This window comes from Papilio polytes, unplaced genomic scaffold, assembly GCF_000836215.1.
Source record: "Papilio polytes unplaced genomic scaffold, Ppol_1.0 DF824135.1, whole genome shotgun sequence".
NCBI lineage: Eukaryota > Metazoa > Arthropoda > Insecta > Lepidoptera > Papilionidae > Papilio > Papilio polytes.
The window spans coordinates 2,854,450-2,872,267 of record NW_013525069.1 but is presented as its reverse complement, the minus strand read 5'-3'; the positions used below and the strand labels follow the sequence as shown (position 1 = coordinate 2,872,267).

Here is a 17,818-nt window from a genome sequence, read left to right as displayed (position 1 = left end):
GACCTTGGGTATATCAGCAGGTCCGTAGCCATTCTCTCGCGGAGGAAGCTTAGGTGGCTTGTCTCCTCTCTTCTGTCCCATCTGCATCATGAGCTGCTCCCGTGTAGCTGCCACCACGCCGTGACCGTTGCCATTGCCGTGTCCATTGCCAAGTCCGTATCCACCGGAACTGCCACTAGATCCTGAGCCATTTGCGTTAGAACTGGCGATACTGTAGGGATCTTCGTCGGGGATCGGTATGCGAGGTCTGTTCTTGATGTCCAACGGTCTTTGTACTGTTAACAGAAAGAAAACAATTAGTTTGTTCTAGTCTTCTTGAAACAACATCAAAATACAACTAAAGTTATTAGAAAAAGATTGTTACGTATATTATTGCAATGGTCACAACATTCAAAACAATCCATCGATGTCACGTTGATTCTACGGGGGTTTTGTATAATGGAATTAAATGATACATCATTAATAGACATTTTGAGCAGACGACAATCGTAAACGTTTAGTGTATTGCAAAACCCAAGCGACATGAACGTAATGTCGTGATTCTAAGAATGAACGCCAATCACTTCTCTTCACGACTTTGGACAACCTACGATTATTCGCTCGGCGATGCTAAAGGTTACAGGGTTATTATATACCCAAATGATCCGTTTTCAGATCTTTAATAAACATAAATATTATGCTCGTTTTTAAATAATAGTGTCAGACAACTAATATTAGATGCAAGGCTACATTTCAGTGTAATTTAATGACAGACTGCATCCTTTTTTGCTAGTAATAAATTGCATCGATAGCACCAAGATTTGGATACCAGTTCAAGTGAATTGTTTATATTTGTAAGGTAAATTATGGAGAGTGATTGAGCGGAAATCGAGATTAAACCGTATAGCGTAGTAGACCGTGACGTAGCTTTTTTCGTATCCCTTTGAAAGCGGTGATTAAAATAGTACCAATTATAGGAGCCATTATTGCTTTGTATCTATAAATTATAATATAATTTAAACAATGAATTTTAAGTGCTTAATTGTCTTTAATGTTTTTAATGTTTAATGCAACTACTATATTGTAAGACAATGTCCAGTGGCAGTACAATCCCAAAGAAAGAATGTCGACAAAAGCAACGTTAGATTAGCGTTCATAGATAGGATTTGATACGCACATATCTGGACTTCACAAGAGGTTTATTTGTAAAAATTGCAGGAATGAATCATGAACGAGCTAGGAATCTAGATTAGGTTGGTAAATGTCATGAATACGTAAAATTATTTTTACTTATAGAAATACTGAAATATATTTCTAGAGAACATTTCAATTGCTAAAATAGACGATACACAGGAAGTGTTAAGTTGAGTGAACTCACCGTTTAATGTGACTAATTTGGACGAAGCTAACGAACTGGTTAACTTTTTCAAATTATTTTAACAAGTTGTAATTAAAAGTAAATTTTTTTTTTTGTTTTAGAGGATCAAAAACCTTTATTTTTTATAATTGAATGTTTTTAAATTATCATCGGCGCTTGCTATTTTTCATAACCATTGTTTACGACTATTGTTTGACCAACTTTAAATATTTATATTGCTAATCATTTCAAATTCAAAGTGGATTCTGCAGCAATAGGATCTAGTCAAATGGCTTATTTCGTTTCGGTGAACTAGATATGCCACAGTTAGTCACGAACACGTGGTGCGACCTTCACGTTGAAATCGAAATTTGCCGCCTTAACTACGACCATTGCTGCACGGTAAAGTGGTGAAACATTTCGAAATATATCATCGACCGTGTTAAATGTTATATATAAATAATCGTGCATTATAAAGACCTCAATTTGTGCTTATTTAATTTTAACTATATAACCGAAACGAATTAATATCACGTAAAAGATTAAAATTGAGAACATAAAATATTATTTGATATCGCAACAAAGTTACGGAATGTACTAGCAATAGCATCACGTTTTCTTTATAGAGAAATTTAGATGCTTTCTATAATAGATTTCTTTGTGTTATCACCCGATAAATAGCTGTTAGACCGCGAAACCGCTGCAGAAAATCTAAGAAAGTAACTTATTGGTTATGAGAGATCACTGGGATATGTTTATGCGGTTTCTTTCTCATAGATTCTGTATGATTTGAGCAAAACCAATATTAGATGTTGATGGTAAGTGCGATGTGAATAGAGCTTGTTAGAAAATTTGCTGAATACTGTGAGTGAAATGAGGTGCAATACATCTTGAGATCGACGTCAGATTGCATTGTTGCACAACAATAATGCAGACTACTGACTGAGGGACTGAATAGTTGATGCGGTCGCGCGCTATGAGACTCGAATCAGATTTGCAATTTGTTATAAAATTGCACGTGCCTTATACCAGCGATGTTTACCGCGAAATTAATGTCTGTTTTTCTCACAGTACCAAAAAAGTAATCTCTAGCTCTGATTTATTTAAACTTGTGTATCCGAATTCTTCAAAATTTACCTACGTCACATTTTTTAAAAAAACCCAAGCAGGTGGGTCGCAGGGCTCACAGTTTAAAACGTATAATTAGCTGATCAGCTGTCTGACCTAGTTCCGGAAGTATGGTGGACTGGACAATGAAATCGATAAAAGTCGACTCGAGTCGGCGGCTCACCTTGGTCGTATAAAAACCAGTTCACTTCGCATGGGCCATTACAATTACCTTTAAAATTACTCCGATGATCCTGTTCTTAAGGTCGTCTTGAAACATTACCAGAGTGCGGAAACTTTTTTCTACTCCCTCGATATGGAAAGTAAACTGACTGTAACGAGGTAAAAATTGACTCTCGCTACAAACGTTCGACCCAAGGTCATCCCACTTCGAGCACACGTCTGCAGTTTTGCGTGAGAACTCTGTATTATAAAATTTAATTTTATATATTCGTTAGCGTTTCTTAATGATAAGTGTAGAGGTCGGCTCATTGTTGTGTTGCATAACCCGCGTTGTCCGGAGGTCTGAGACAAGGTAACTATAACATTGTCGGCTGCCGCCGCTACTCGTTACCGACTCGTATATGAAGAACCATTCAATGGTAATTAACAACGTTGATGACGCGTGACTGACTTCTGATTGCATCCTTGTAATATTTCTACAATGGATAATGGTATGCGAAGTTATAAACGCCTAAATGTAGATGTTTGCTTTCTCCGATTAAATGACGGGCAAAGGGATGGGACTGTCGATAAAAAGAAACATGAAGATTTAAACACAATACGCGTTGTACATTAAACTCGTAGGCGTTGTTTGATAAATATTGCTCACGGTGCAATAAAATAATGGGATCTTATTCCGCTCTCATAGCCGTGGCGCGTCTTCAGTGATGCACTGTGTCTCTGTCAGAGATCTCGGCGTTAGGCGATTTATTCGCTTTGACACGTATTGTGCGCTTGTGTCGTCCGGGCGCCCCGTCCGACGCTTTGACGCTTCCAGTTCTATCTACATCTGTACATCTTGCTCACCTTCAAACACGCTATGAAAGCAAACATGATACATTTGTTACTGTGAACTATATATATGTTATGAAAAATTCTATTTCTTTTTTCACAGAGCATTTTTTGTTGGTAATTTATAATACAAGAGCGTTATAAATTCAATCAGACGCGATGAGAGCGATGTATATTTTACACATCATTAAGCTGCAGAAAAACAAATCGTCTGTCCAATATTATAACTTTGCCTAATCAAGCGACGTACAAAAAAATCAGCAAAAAGTCAGATATAATTTATTAAAAAAGACGCAGCCAGTTTACATTGAACTTGGGGAGATGTTAGTTTTTAGCGCGGAAGTTGCACGTTATAAAATATTCTATATTTCATATTAAAATAAATAAACATTAGTCAGATGCTTAACATGTTCATCGTGACTTCAATTCCTTGAATTCTTAACGCGTGTAATTTAATGAAGTGATTAAAATTTATGATAATAAAATCGTATAAAATTTTTATTAATTCAAGTTATGAAATTCAATTACTTTACCAAAAAGGCTGTGTTCAACTATGGGCAAGTAGGTTATGAGAATGGCAGCGTACGCATGTCCATAGATAATGTTCTCTTTTTGTTTACCTTTATAATATAATCTTTTATTTATTTTATGTTTTTTTTTTATAACATAAGGTGGCAAACGAGCAAGTGGCCACCTGAATCCGCTAAAATAGCAAGCGACCGCTGCCCATAGACATCCGCAATTGCAGATGCGTTGCCTACCCTTATCCTACAGAGGAGGAGACGCACATGAAGAGGATATTTTCCCCTTCCTATGTATCTCCTCCTCCGTCAAATCCACTTCCCCTTATCATCCTCTCCTTGTAAGGAAAGGGTGGTAGAGAGAAAGGGACTTAAATTAGGCCACTGGCACCACACTCATCGCCTGTCAATCATGTTGACGCCTCACTAGCAAAATGGTTACGAATTTATTTAAAGTTTGTCCGCGACTGTACCAGATGTAAAGATTTAAATTGTTTTAAATGATGTGAATCCCCTTGTTTTAAATAGGAAGGAAAAATGTAATTTACTTGCCATTCGTGATGTGTTCCTCAACTCACTCATTAAGAATGTATGACTACGATGTAATGAGTACAGTTATCGAGAATTTCCTAGGAAAAATGCGGTTTCATATTTGGATCTTTACCTGACCACCATTATTGTCGCTATGGGTTTACCACAACTATGCCTTTGAAAAAAACTTACGTTGATTTCCAAATATGTTTAGTTACAAAAGTATTTTAATAAAAAAAAAAATGGAAATAAGCATGAATCAGACAGGACTTAATAATAATTTTCATGTAGGTTTAATTTTACATAGATCAAGAGAACAGAATAAATTCTGAGAAAGTATCTGGGTGTCCGCCGAGGCGAGCACGGCCAAACACTAATTTCTCGAATTTGTATTTTAAGAAAATAAGCATTGCGTTTAATTACGTCATGATACATTCATAAAACGGTACAATATTTTTAATTGATTGCAAATGTTTGTTTTTATTAGTCAATTTGTATAAACAGCAAAATAGAAATTAACAACTTTGTTCTTTAATATAGGAAATTAAATCATACATTTCTAGCGTACCAATATTGTAAAAACTCGATGCGGAAAAATTATATTCTCATTAGATGATCCTATGTATTAAATCTGCGGGGTATCATATATCAATCAATTTTTGTGACTTGATAAGTAGGTATAATTATACTGACAAATGTATCTAAAATTGATATTCCATGACATTATACGGATTAATACTTGTTGAAGGCTTAATTCGTAACGAATTTTTAAGTAGCAGTCCAATATAAAAACTCATCCTAATTAGGAACAAAAGAAGTTACACACAATATTTATCTACCGTGGATAGGTCAAGTTGTTTAGATCATAATCTGATGCGAAGTCTCGTAGATAAGGCAGTCTTCACAACTTTTCTATGGCCATAGTCATAATGCGCGGATCCTTCCATTGATTCACCGACTTGGTGTAAGGAAATATTCAGAGGGTAAGGGGAAAAGAATTTTTACCTGGTGGCAGTTTAGATTTGAGCATATCCATAGCGACGACGTTGATGACGAGCACCCAGATGGGACACTCAAGCAGGTCCGCGTCCGACTTGACGAAGGCGACTGCGCTGAGGCACTGCGTCTCCAGCCGCCGCCGATCCGGGTACGAGCGCCGAAGCTCTCGGTTCACATTCGACTGGAACTTCTTCATGTCGAACAGCTATTGAAAAAAAATTACATTAAATTCTAGCTGTTGCTCGCGACTTCGCCGCGTGAAATTAAGAAAATAATAAAAAAACGTAGCCTATGTTACTTACTAATAACGTAGCTTTCGAATAGAGAAAGAATTTTTGAAATGTGTTCAGCAGTTTTTGAGTTATTTTAATACATACAAAAAAGCTAAAATGCAAATCTTTTTTCTTTATAGTATTAGTAAAGATTGAAGCATTGATGTGTGAATGATAAAGGGACGAGAATCCTTAGATAATGCACCAATACTAGTAGGTTTTGTTAACAAATACGAAATTACCGTTTTTAATCAAGCCCTTGATTAGACAATTGCTTAGTTTCCATAACCTGGTGGCAATAAGTAACCAACCAAACTTAAACAGATCGATATCTTCCAAGGCTGATTTCGACATCTATCGTATTATATTAGACTATTCAATCGATATGAGATGTTATCGAATTAATTTCTCTAAGCAGAGCCGCTGTCTTACCAAATGAAACAATTGATTTATCAAGCGCCCCAGCATCTGTAGTGCCCTTATTAACTTCAATAACTGAGCCAGTAGGAGCAATATCCCATGATATTTTTTCTTCGACAAATAACTTTTATTTTTATTGAAAAAAAATTGTATAATTTTTTTTGAGTTTAATTAATCGTTATTTGCAAAGGTTAGAAATAAAATAGGAAACTATAGGATTATTAATTATTGGTATATTATATTGTATGAAATGAAAGTGTTATTACATAAGGTTTCTTCGATCAAGTTTCGTCGGATGCATCAAGACGTTCATCTCAACGCAACTAGACATCGGACAAAGTGAAAAGAGATGTCGATGTTATCTACAATAACTACCGCCCACAATAATTCATCGGAGAATTTACCAACTCATTTGTTTTTGGATGCATTTTAATTATTAATGCTTCGTTTATCACCATTGTTTAATTAAAAACCTCCGCTGAGGCATTTAATTGGTTGTGTTCCTGGAATTTTGTAATACGGTAATTTGACCATTTGAAGGTTATTTTGAATCAGGTAACGCCTAACTTTAGGTTATTTATAATGTTTATTTTTAATTAAAAATATTAGTAGATTTTGTTAATTTACTAACATTTTCAACTAAGCTCTAGGCTTGTGCTAGGATATGGTTCACGACAATAGTCGAATGGCGGAATTCGAACCCGTAAGATCTGTAGTCCGTACCCCAAACCATTAGGCTATTGGCGCTTACAGAAATAAAAGAATCATAATGTAACTATAGTTGGTGCAGAAAGTATTATGGTTAAATAGGATTTATAATTTAAAATGCATTTTCTACCTTTGTATCTTTAGTACATAAAAACCTTAAACATCTCTGTTTAAATAGAACTGGTTTGTATCAGATGTACTCTTAAACTTTACTCTAAGCGACACATTTGATGAAGAAGACAACATTGTTATTCTTCAAATTACTCTCAAGGGAACTCGTCGTGGGAAATAAAAAGTATCGCACGAAAAAAATCGCAGGGATCGAGGGGTTACAACACATTGTATTGTCTACGGATTATTGTTCTGTTTCTAAGAAACACTGACCTGAGCTTACAGAGATTTCTAATTATAGAGATGAATGGATTTGAATTTAGAGCAACAGGTTTCAAGGTCATCACGGAACGTGGTTATTCAAAACACATCGAGCTACATAAAACGTATAGAAAATCTATAGATAGAAGCTCCAAGCATGATTTCTGAATAGAGCTAAGTATCGCAAAAAGTGTGTATTTGCTACAAATAGATAATCAAGGAAATATCTACAGTACTAATAGTAGCTGCTGCTTGAAGAGCTGTTAAAATTATGCAGTTACATAATACTCATTAGAAACTGCTTAGATGCATAATCTTACTAGAAATGTTTAATTGCCTTAAGGAATTACACAAAGTAAGAGAAACATTAAAAACACCTTTTTTAGTTAACTGAAAGTCAATTGCAACTAGTCAGCTCAAAGTTCCACAGTTTTTTCATTTGTTTATTGATTGCAGATCCATTTAATATTTTTCATTAAAAAGTTGCCACATATCGGACAATACGCATCGCTATCTGCGAATTGCTTTCATTACTCTCAAGGAAACAGCATAAGATACAAACAAATAAGTGAGGCAATGACCATTCTTTCCCTTGCTTAATGGCACTATCTTCTCGCATTGTTCGCGGCTTCTGGTTACGTAAAGCTAGTTAATGGTGTATAAATTACTAACGAATCTCTCGTGTTACCAGGAAGTGAATTTCGTATTGTTTGATTCGACCTAATTATTTCAGTATTTCCTACTTTGTTGTTAAGATTGCAGCTGCGTTAGAAGTCTAAAATGAAATTATTAAAATCAAGATATAGTCCTTAATAACATTGTCTCAACCTTCTGAAGATAAACAGTCTAAAATATTTTTAATACTTTTGTGTTTTGCAGTCTAATTTATTACATTTGGTTGTTTGACGTAAAACTAATAGAAATAAAGGAGATACAAAATTGTAATTATGAAGAGAATGAATGAAAAATTATAAATGAGAATGAAGAAATTATGTGGCAATGGCATGGTCAAGGCATCAGTCGTGCCGCTGCGAGTCGTGATGCACAAGATATTACTAGCGCAACACAATGCATCTCGCATTAACAGTAATGTTATTTCACACGAAGGCAGAAGTGACGCAGAGGTACTCCTCGCAGGACAGTGCAGTACTTTTTGAACACATGAGCTCAGTGTCCGGACAGCCTAACCAAACAAAAGCATTACTGCACTCTCACTATTCTGCCTTCGTGTGAAAGCATATTTCGATTGTTACCCTCCAATGATTATTGTCTAAACCGCTAACGTACGACATAAATTACAGAGCATTTCTAATTGTAGAGACAATCTGGAGACTCTAAATTATCAATTCGATACAAATGCTGGCAGTTTATTATCCTAGTTTGATTATAAAATAAAAAAATAAAAACATGGCTAATGTATAAGGAGATGTAACATTTTAAAACTTTTTTCTACAACAAATTAGTTTAAACCACGCTAATCAGAATTTCCTTGTAGTTACATTTTTTTATATGAACAAAGTAAATTCATATCACATTCACGGTAAGCAGAATTTATATGTAATTCGAATCCAACACAAGAGGAAACAACTCGAACGTGTGATAGATGTAACGCTTTATCCATAAACAATCATTTTTGCGTTCAAGTTTTTCCTCTGACTATATTCAACGTCAAAAAATAGTACTACACTATTAAAACTCCAATTTCTAAAGTATAATAGCAATTAAAAAGTAAAACATACTAATATTTTTGAGTGTCTTAAGAAAGCTAATGAAATTTGCTATAACTAAACAGTTTTTATTGTTAATTCTAGCTTTAATACTGAAGAATAAATTATAATTGTATAATTGTACTACTTAAAGCACGTGCACATCTTTGAATAAACTATCGGACAACTGTTCAGTCTCGAATTAATTCCTATGAGCTTATATGGAGGTGCGCACATTACTCGATTTTTAGTTGTGCAACTAAAAAGTTGAATTGGCTGCGAAACAATCGACAATCGCACAATACTTGTACGTTAGATTAGTCAAAAGCGTGCGGCCACTATTAGTTTTGACGTCAAGTTTACAAGATCAACGAATGTTACAACTGATTTCGATTACTGCCCGAAGCGAAACAGTAGCTTCCTTATTGCATCTAATTCAAATTACCATCGCGCTTACGAGCCGGGATATTACCGCTCCAAGATATTAATATTCCACGTTTCGTCATAAACAAATGGGTTCATCTTGACGGAAATTACGGCAACACCCATATGGCTGAGGCGAAGCTAATTGCCTTCTTGTGAGTAAAAACTGTAAGCTATATTTAATCTATATTTTATTAATATATCGCTATTTGAATCTGTTTTAAATCTACAATTTTATTTAGTGACAATTTATAACTAACATATACTTCTATGAAAGTCAAAATTACTATAGTCAAATTTCACTTACAGCTCATCTGGACCATGTTTGTATGGAGAAAAAAACGTAACAGAAATATTAATTTTATTAAATTCGCTAGTACACTTGAATACTTGGTGCGCACGGCGGAAAGACGTTGGAAGCGGAAGGAGGATGAACTTATTCTGTGGAAGGCATTGGGAAAGACAATGGCAATGATGACGATGGTCTCAACAATATACTTAGAAATTTTCAATAAATAAGTGCATCTGTTGTAGACAACATCAACTATAATAGAGGTAGTTTAAAACTTTGGAAATATGAAGACCTTACCTTAAATATTTTCTCCTGTTCCAATGAGTATCCAGGTAACTTGACTATGTCCTGGCCTATCGCCGTCTCCTCGTTGTTTGTGGCGGCTGTACTCTTCACAAACACACTACTCTTGGAGTAGCGTCTGATGAGTATGTTACCGGCGTCATCCATTTTGATTTTCACGCCCTGTGCAAAAAAATCATTAAAGCGATATACGTATATAAATCAGGACTAATACACGCTACAGATAAGTATGCAATAATTGATTCTACTAAATATTGTTTGGGCAATAAGTATACGTTTGTTGGGGAAAAGTCACAGGTCACAGGAGTAAATCGATTGGCTACCGATATGTTTTTTTTTGTTATCTGACTAATTAAGATTTCTTGATCGAATGGGTTCCGTTGTGATGTCATGCCTAGGGGAAAATAATAACTTTTCGTTGTAAAATTACCGACGTCATTGTTAGGTTTTTGTCATTAAGCGAAGCGATCAATGGTGTTTTGTGCCATTGTATAACCTATTGTCCATTGACCAGACATTAACCTCTTCGGTTGATTACTAACTTTTTCTTTCTTCAAACTATTTTCATTACCACCTGCTCTCTCTTTAAAGAACTAAATATAAGAAAGTAAGATTTTCCTTACATTAATAACTAAACATCAATACTAAAGTATTCAATAAAAATGCTATTAAAATGTAAATCTATCTCCTATCCGGAACTAATTCAAATGTTGTCTAAAACGTCATCAAATTTAACAGTAAATATTATAATTATTCATCAACTTGCTGATGTTATTTTAACTTCCTTACAAGTCGGTTACTTTATGTCCGTGTATTAATTCAAATGGATTTTTTGTCCGTCTAAGTTATGATAGTTTCACACGTAGGTAGAACAGTGAACTAATGTAATAGGACAGTACATTATTGCAATTGAACGTATATTTTTAAAACAATACTGTGGTCTGTTTCGTTAACATTCTACTGATGTTACGCTAGTATTGACAAGTGTTATTATTTCTTTTTTTCAAAAGAACGAGATGGATTACATTATGACTTTTTAAAGTTTTTCAACAGTCAAAACCTAAAGTAGATAGGTGAATTAAAAACAATATCAGTATACTGTCCTACTATATATACGCTATACTCTGCCCTCGTGTGAAATTACCGTTGTAGGGGCGTAGTAGCCGGTAGCGGGAAGTTTAGCAACATTTATGAAACAGTTAATTGTCGCGGCTTCGAATGCCGCTCACCCACCGGTCCGTGGATAATGAATTCGTGCAGAAACGAGCGCTTTAGGCACAGATATTTTAATATTACAAGATCTGATTTACAATAAAGGTTTTACAACACAAGAAAAGTGATATTTTATGAATGAAAAGTGTATAAATACATCACTTGTACATCCAAGTCAAGATTTTTTTAGGGAAAGAGAAGTGAATACCTAAACATCTGCTAATAAGGACTTGTAAAAGTCAAGTATTATCCGATTTTAAAAATCGATTGCAAATTTTGCCTCGGTTTATTGCCACAGGAAATACCGAGCTAAAATGTCATTCGTAATAACTTTAAAGAATATGCTAATAATTTTTTTGTAGATACGCTATTTAACAAGTAATATATTGTAAATAAAAAATGCTTATGGCAAAGCTCATATCATTGACCTTTACTGGCGCTCGTTACTGAATTTAATTTGAATAATAAAAAACATTCAGACATAATAGACAAAAACAAAGAAGCTCGATTACCTTTGTCAATTTTTAATCGAATCTTTGATTTAGAGTGTAATGATTATCAAAAGTCAAACTAGTTGTATAACAAGAAGGAGGATAACAAGAAGGACGTTAGTTATGAATGTGGAGGGGTACACCGATAGAGGTAAACTTAGAAAGAGATGGATTGCGTGAAAGATGACATGATCAAAAAGGTAGTGACTGAGATGACAGATGATAGAGTTATTTGGAGGACGAAAATCCGGATCGAAACAATCACGAACAATCGACCGAAAAAATATCGCAGTAAAGTATAAAAGATCGATGGGGACTTCTCATGTTCCTTTTAACTTTCAGCTCTAAAAATTTGTAGTTCATGATAGTTATTATTTATTTATATGCTCTTTAAAAGTTTTTGGTAAATTTGACGAAACAACCTTAAATGGTTTATAACATTTACGAAATCTTATAGGTTTAGGTAAAACTTAAAAGGTTTTTAATATATTCTTAGTACTTAGTTTTGCATTGGCGACATCAAATTACGAGTTACGTCGCCGTGAGACCCGCTAAAGCCTTCATTAGGGATAATAACAATTGTTAATACCTATTTATGTGTCTTCAAACGTGCATTTATTGCTTATATCGTTAAGAATAATTGCTGAATGTCTTGCGTTTGAATATCATTGTAACTTAAAAATGATGATGGTATTTCTAAGGATTTTAACTAAAAGACACAATAAAATCGACAGTCTAATCGCTATCTTACTAACATTAAAAATAAGAAAGTTTAGATGGATGGATTTATGGATGTTTATTAGAAGGTATCTCCAGAAATATTCAATGAAACCACATGAACTTTGACACAGAGTCTACATTCATCATCTTTATAGTCTAGAAGAACACGTAGGCTGCATTTGTTTTTCTTTTAATTTTGCGCGGACACAGTCACCAGCAAGAGCTAGTATTTTAATAAAATTCTAATATTCTGACAATTATATACTGTATGTAGCAACATACATTATTAAAAGTACCTCTTTAAATGTAGGCAGACTGCCGAACCTTTTGACAACTGTTAAGGGTTCCTAGAGTCTAATATTTAGGGGCTGCCCCACCAAATTATAAATTATCTGGTAACAATCCAACTTGTAAAATATGTGCTGGAAATATAGGATTTTGTTATCTTATCTGACAGGGATGTCAATTTAAGCTATCTGAGCCTCTATCAGCTAGTGGTGGGACAGTCCCTTAGTCTTATAATTACGCATAGTACCTGTCCAACGTGTTTCTTAACTTCTTCTGTCTTCGGATCTCTGAGTGGGTTGTCAAATCCGCATAGGCCGATTCTGCAAAGATAGAGAAAAATTGTTAGCAAATAACAAAGGGTTGCATTCAAATCACGTAAATCGTATATTTTTATGTGATTTCTGCATCGCTTGGAACTTCGCCAAACGAATTTAGAATAATATTAAGATAGGAAAATCCTCTTTTATAAAAATAAAATACCATTTGTTGTAAAGTGACTAACAAATGAAATATGAATCTATCAACAATAATAAAATAAAAGTACCATTAAAAAGAACTCGATTTTTTGGAATGCTGCGACAATACTGTAATTAACAGCAGTTAATTATTATTTAGGTCTTAGTATATATAGCTCTGTCTATTTAACATAGATATAAAAAGCCTTTAAATGTATACAGCCAAATCTGGATAAGTAGAGTACGAGGAAGTTTCTGTCTAATCCAAGTTTCTCGCTTATGGACGTCGTCAGTCGAGTCTGGGCAATACCTCTCGCTTATGAAGGTTTTTCACTAATCCGGTACTCCCTTGTCTAAGTCCGATAGTACACAATTAAATAAGTAATTATATTTGAGTACAATAGAATCGGTTTAAAAATTCAATTCTCATGTTACAAATTAAAGAATGACGTTTGAGGAATTCGTCTTCGTTTACAATTACATCCACGTGCGGTATCGGAATATTGTTTTCTCAAAACCGTTGTTCGTTATGCGTCGCCCTGAGAACTACGTACGATTCATTTACATTCAAGCACTGCGGTCGGCTCCCGGCGGCGGTTACTGATTGGAAATTTCTATTCAATTGTTAAACCTTGTAATACCTTGTTTTCTAATCACTTGGACGCGTTAACTATGGTTTTGTAAGCTGTTACCGTACAATCGAAAGTTGATCCATGGATTTTCTTTTCGCATCAAGAATTTCAATCTTAACTATTATTATTAGTTGTATTTGATATGTCAGTATTTAATTTATCGTTACTACTTTGAAGATGTTCGTGGATTTCATCTTTTACACTAAAATATCTTCCGCAAATCGATCCTTTATCTTCATATCTTTAAAAGATAATCTGAAATTAATATTCACTCTTGTAAAATATGAATCTCTTTATATTCAAAAATTTATTGAACCATAAATTCAGGAATGAGGAAATAAGGACTTCATTCTCAGACGAAGAACAAGAATAAAATAGGATAATACGAGAACAAATTAATTTGTACGTATCAATGGGTCGTCGAACCAGTGGAAGCGAAGTGAGTGGAGGCCTTGACGAGACGCGTGACGCGCGCTCCCGATCGCTACTGTGTCACGTCGCGCGTGGCGGTGGCGCCCTCTGCCACAAACTTGATTATACGATAATTTTTTGCACAAACGTATTTGTTTAAAAACTTATTGCCTAACCGAAAGGGTTATGCGGGTATTTTTATTGCGACGTTATTGAGGCTAAATGGCAAAACGAATTTTCAAATGTGACTGTTGAATTTTCTTTAGAATCTTATCGCATTAAGTCAGTCTTACCAAATTCTAGTAAATTGTCTGATGACAATCCAATGAATAAAATATGTGATGGAAATATCGGATTTTGTTACTAAATCTGACAGTGATGACATTTTTAATCTATCTGAGCCTCTATCAGCCAGTGTTAGGACAGACCCTTAGTGTTTTTTATTAATAATTAAATTATCGTACGTATTTGTAAAAGTATAATTTGGTGACCTTTAACAAACAGTTATATTTAAACTTTATTAACCAATCTTGTATTTGATTGTGTAGATTTGACAGTAAAGTGAATCGAAACGAAGGTTTCAACAATTACTATGATTGATCATGGATAGGTTGTAATGAGTTTTTAGATTTACGATCTAATTTAGATCAATAACGCATGATTTGGGTAAGAACATTAATCTTCATTAATAAATATTAATCAATTGAGAAATTTAAGTAGTGCTTGGATCGTGTTTAAAACCTTGATGGAATCTAGAACTTATTTATTTTTAAATTAGGATAACGCAATTGCTATTCGAAATACAATACAAGAATATATCTAAAGCAAATAAAAGAGTGGGGATAGTAGTTATTATCCATATCAAAGAAGTTATAAGCGTGTTATTGCTTATGATAAACTAGCTGTTCCCGTGCGGCTTCATCCGCATGAAATTATAAAAACTTTATTTTATCGTTTACATTTGTCTGTCAAATTCTCAATCGCAAATGTCAAAATTACCATTACCATAATAACCTTGCTTCCTTAATGTTGGCAGCTTGTAATTTATGGTCCCTTTCCCACATGAAGGTTTTCTTTCAATTTATTTAACCCCAAAGTTAAATAATGTGAAAATATATAGCCTGAAGCGTACCGTTAGTGCAGGTCTTTTAATTAAAGAGAGGTTTATTCAAAAATGTTTTGTGATTGCTGACATCCTATGCCACAAAGTGTGTGTTTACACTTTATTACATTAGTATAGAAGTATAGATAGACGATAAGAAACCGTGTAATATTTTCGTAAAAGAGACAAATGCTCGATACAAAATATCCTTTTAATTAAGTATTGAGCTAGTATTTGTATCAACTTTGTAAAAGACATGGTCAATAAATCCAGGGTCAAGCGTGACTAGTCAAGGTACTGTCGCGTAATGAAATGCTTTGGAACAGTGGACTCGTTAATTTGATATTGTTCCGTTATCTATTACAATTATGTTATTTAATGATTAGCGGTTGCAGTCACGAACGGACTAATGAAATTGGTACTGGCAAGTAATTGTAGACAATTTTGTTTATTAATGTACAAGGCACGAGCGATAGTTGACAGAGATTAGTATGTAGACGGAGCTTTAGGTAACAAACAGTGGCATTCCAAACAAATTATCTTGAATTTTTATTTTACTTGTAAGTAAGTAAGTAAGTGTAAGTATGCTACAAAATAAGAAACTACAAAAACTGTATTTTAAATTGATTAATGATAGTTGCAGACAAAGTTATCAATCAAATAAATTTCGTAAATGAAAATAATGTTGTCAACGAAAGTACTTTCGATTGCGGAAGTCGCCGCGAGCACAACGAAAGTAAAAGCTGATCGGAAGGTACTGACAGCTTGCACGGATTATAATATCAGGTACTATTACGGTAAATGTACAACTATATAAAAAAATAATAATTATTATTAAGAGTAACATAGCAATCGAATTAAATAAAAAAAACATAAGTACAGACGAATGACAATATTTCAAATTAATTAAGAAATGAATTCTTCCAAAAGTTTTTTTTTAATGTAAAAGAGGAAATTTCAAGAATAGTCTGAAGGAAAGCTGTTTCGTAATTTATTATTTCATAATTCATGTATTACGGATTACTGTGTATTTTAATAAGGAATTGCTGAAAGTGATTTGAGTTTTAAAGGGCATCATTTGTACCAAATTAAAGTTCAGGTTAGGTCACACTGCGTGTCTAAACTATCAAGTTTGAATTTCTAAAAAAATGAATTCTGTCCATTTTAGAAATAAAAACAGCAATCTTACTAATCTTACTTCTTACTAACATTATAAATGCGAAAGTTTAGATGGATGGATGGATGTTTGTTAGAGTCTGTAACCTAAACTGCTGAACGGATTTCGATTAAATTTGGCATCGACTCAAAGAATAGTCTGGAAGAACATAGGCTAATCACTTTTGTTTTTTTAAGGCCACGCGGACGGAGTCGCAGGCGAAATCTAGTATGTGTATAAATAACATAGAAAGAGGAATTTCATAGTAATGTCTTTAAAGAAGAGACAAAACATGTTAAACATAAATGAAAAGATAACAGTAACTTCAACAAATGTAACTAAGATAATTTTAGTTAAGAGTGAAAGTTTAAAAGCAATCAGTGTCATACTTCAATTGGTTCAACGATGGTATTATGAGTAGTGGCAGACATGCTGATAGAAAGTGATACCACTTACAGTCAATAAATAAGAGAAAATACTTTTGAGTAATGTAACCTAATTAGATTTACACAGTACTAGCTGAACCCAACACATTTATAAAATATGCAAAAACATCCTCTAGAATCCTAAGAACGTTTTACTAAAATTTAAACAAAATCTGTTTAGTGGTTTAGGAACGCAAAGGGAACAAACGAGCATTGATTTTTACTTGTGTTTAGCCAAAGATAACAGTTATACAATATAGTTTTAAGAACGTTAATTTTTAATGTCAATTCTTCACGTTTCTTTCGTCTTGAATCAATCTATTCGCTGTAGGTCAAACATGTTCTTCACAAACAATAGCTTGAGTTATATGATCCATGAAACTGAGCCGATACATGCCAAGGACCGCGATTGCCCGCGGATGTGCCCCGCTTTTGTCACCTTGATTTTACAATGAGGGCAACAATAGAAGGGTCAAAAACATATGCTGACCAAAAAGTACTAATGATATACTGGTATGTACTTAATAATTGTATGTTTATGTAAAGAATACATAATAAGATACAGTAACATTTAAATAAGTCTTATAGTTTAGGCTACGTAAGCAAATAAAGCAAAAAAGACCCCAAATTTCGTCGCGCGGTTTTAAACTAAACTATTTAACTACGTTGTAGTCTTTGACTCCAAAAATCAAACAAAAAAATGGGACCCACCTGCAAGCACTACCTTTTGGATAAAAAAAGAATTATCAAAATCGGTCTACTAGCGGCGGAGTTATGCCGTAATACACTTAAAAAGAAACATAGACAAATTGAGTACCTCCTTCTTTTGGGAAGTCGGTCAAAAATGGAATCAACTCTATGATTTACGACCTTCGATAGAAGAAGAATTTAAATAGCAAATCAGAATAAAGAATAAAAAGAA

The 17,818-nt window shown here is 34.0% G+C and overlaps 1 protein-coding gene across 4 annotated transcripts in view; it reads right to left on the bottom strand.

The window, feature by feature from the left end:
- The window catches only part of LOC106099288, a 121,077-nt gene that overhangs the window by 7,288 nt on the left and 95,971 nt on the right, over nt 1–17,818 (bottom strand). For all 4 annotated transcript variants that reach the window (XR_001225369.1, XM_013277789.1, XM_013277791.1 and 1 more), the window contains 4 exons: nt 12,963–13,035; nt 9,999–10,166; nt 5,515–5,713; nt 4–275 (listed from right to left, as the gene is read on the bottom strand). Coding sequence is in view for 3 of the 4 variants with exons in the window: in XM_013277789.1 (XP_013133243.1) it covers nt 4–275; nt 5,515–5,713; nt 9,999–10,166; nt 12,963–13,035 (712 nt within the window). In the remaining variant the exon portion in view is untranslated. The remainder of the gene's footprint in view (nt 1–3; nt 276–5,514; nt 5,714–9,998; nt 10,167–12,962; nt 13,036–17,818) is intronic.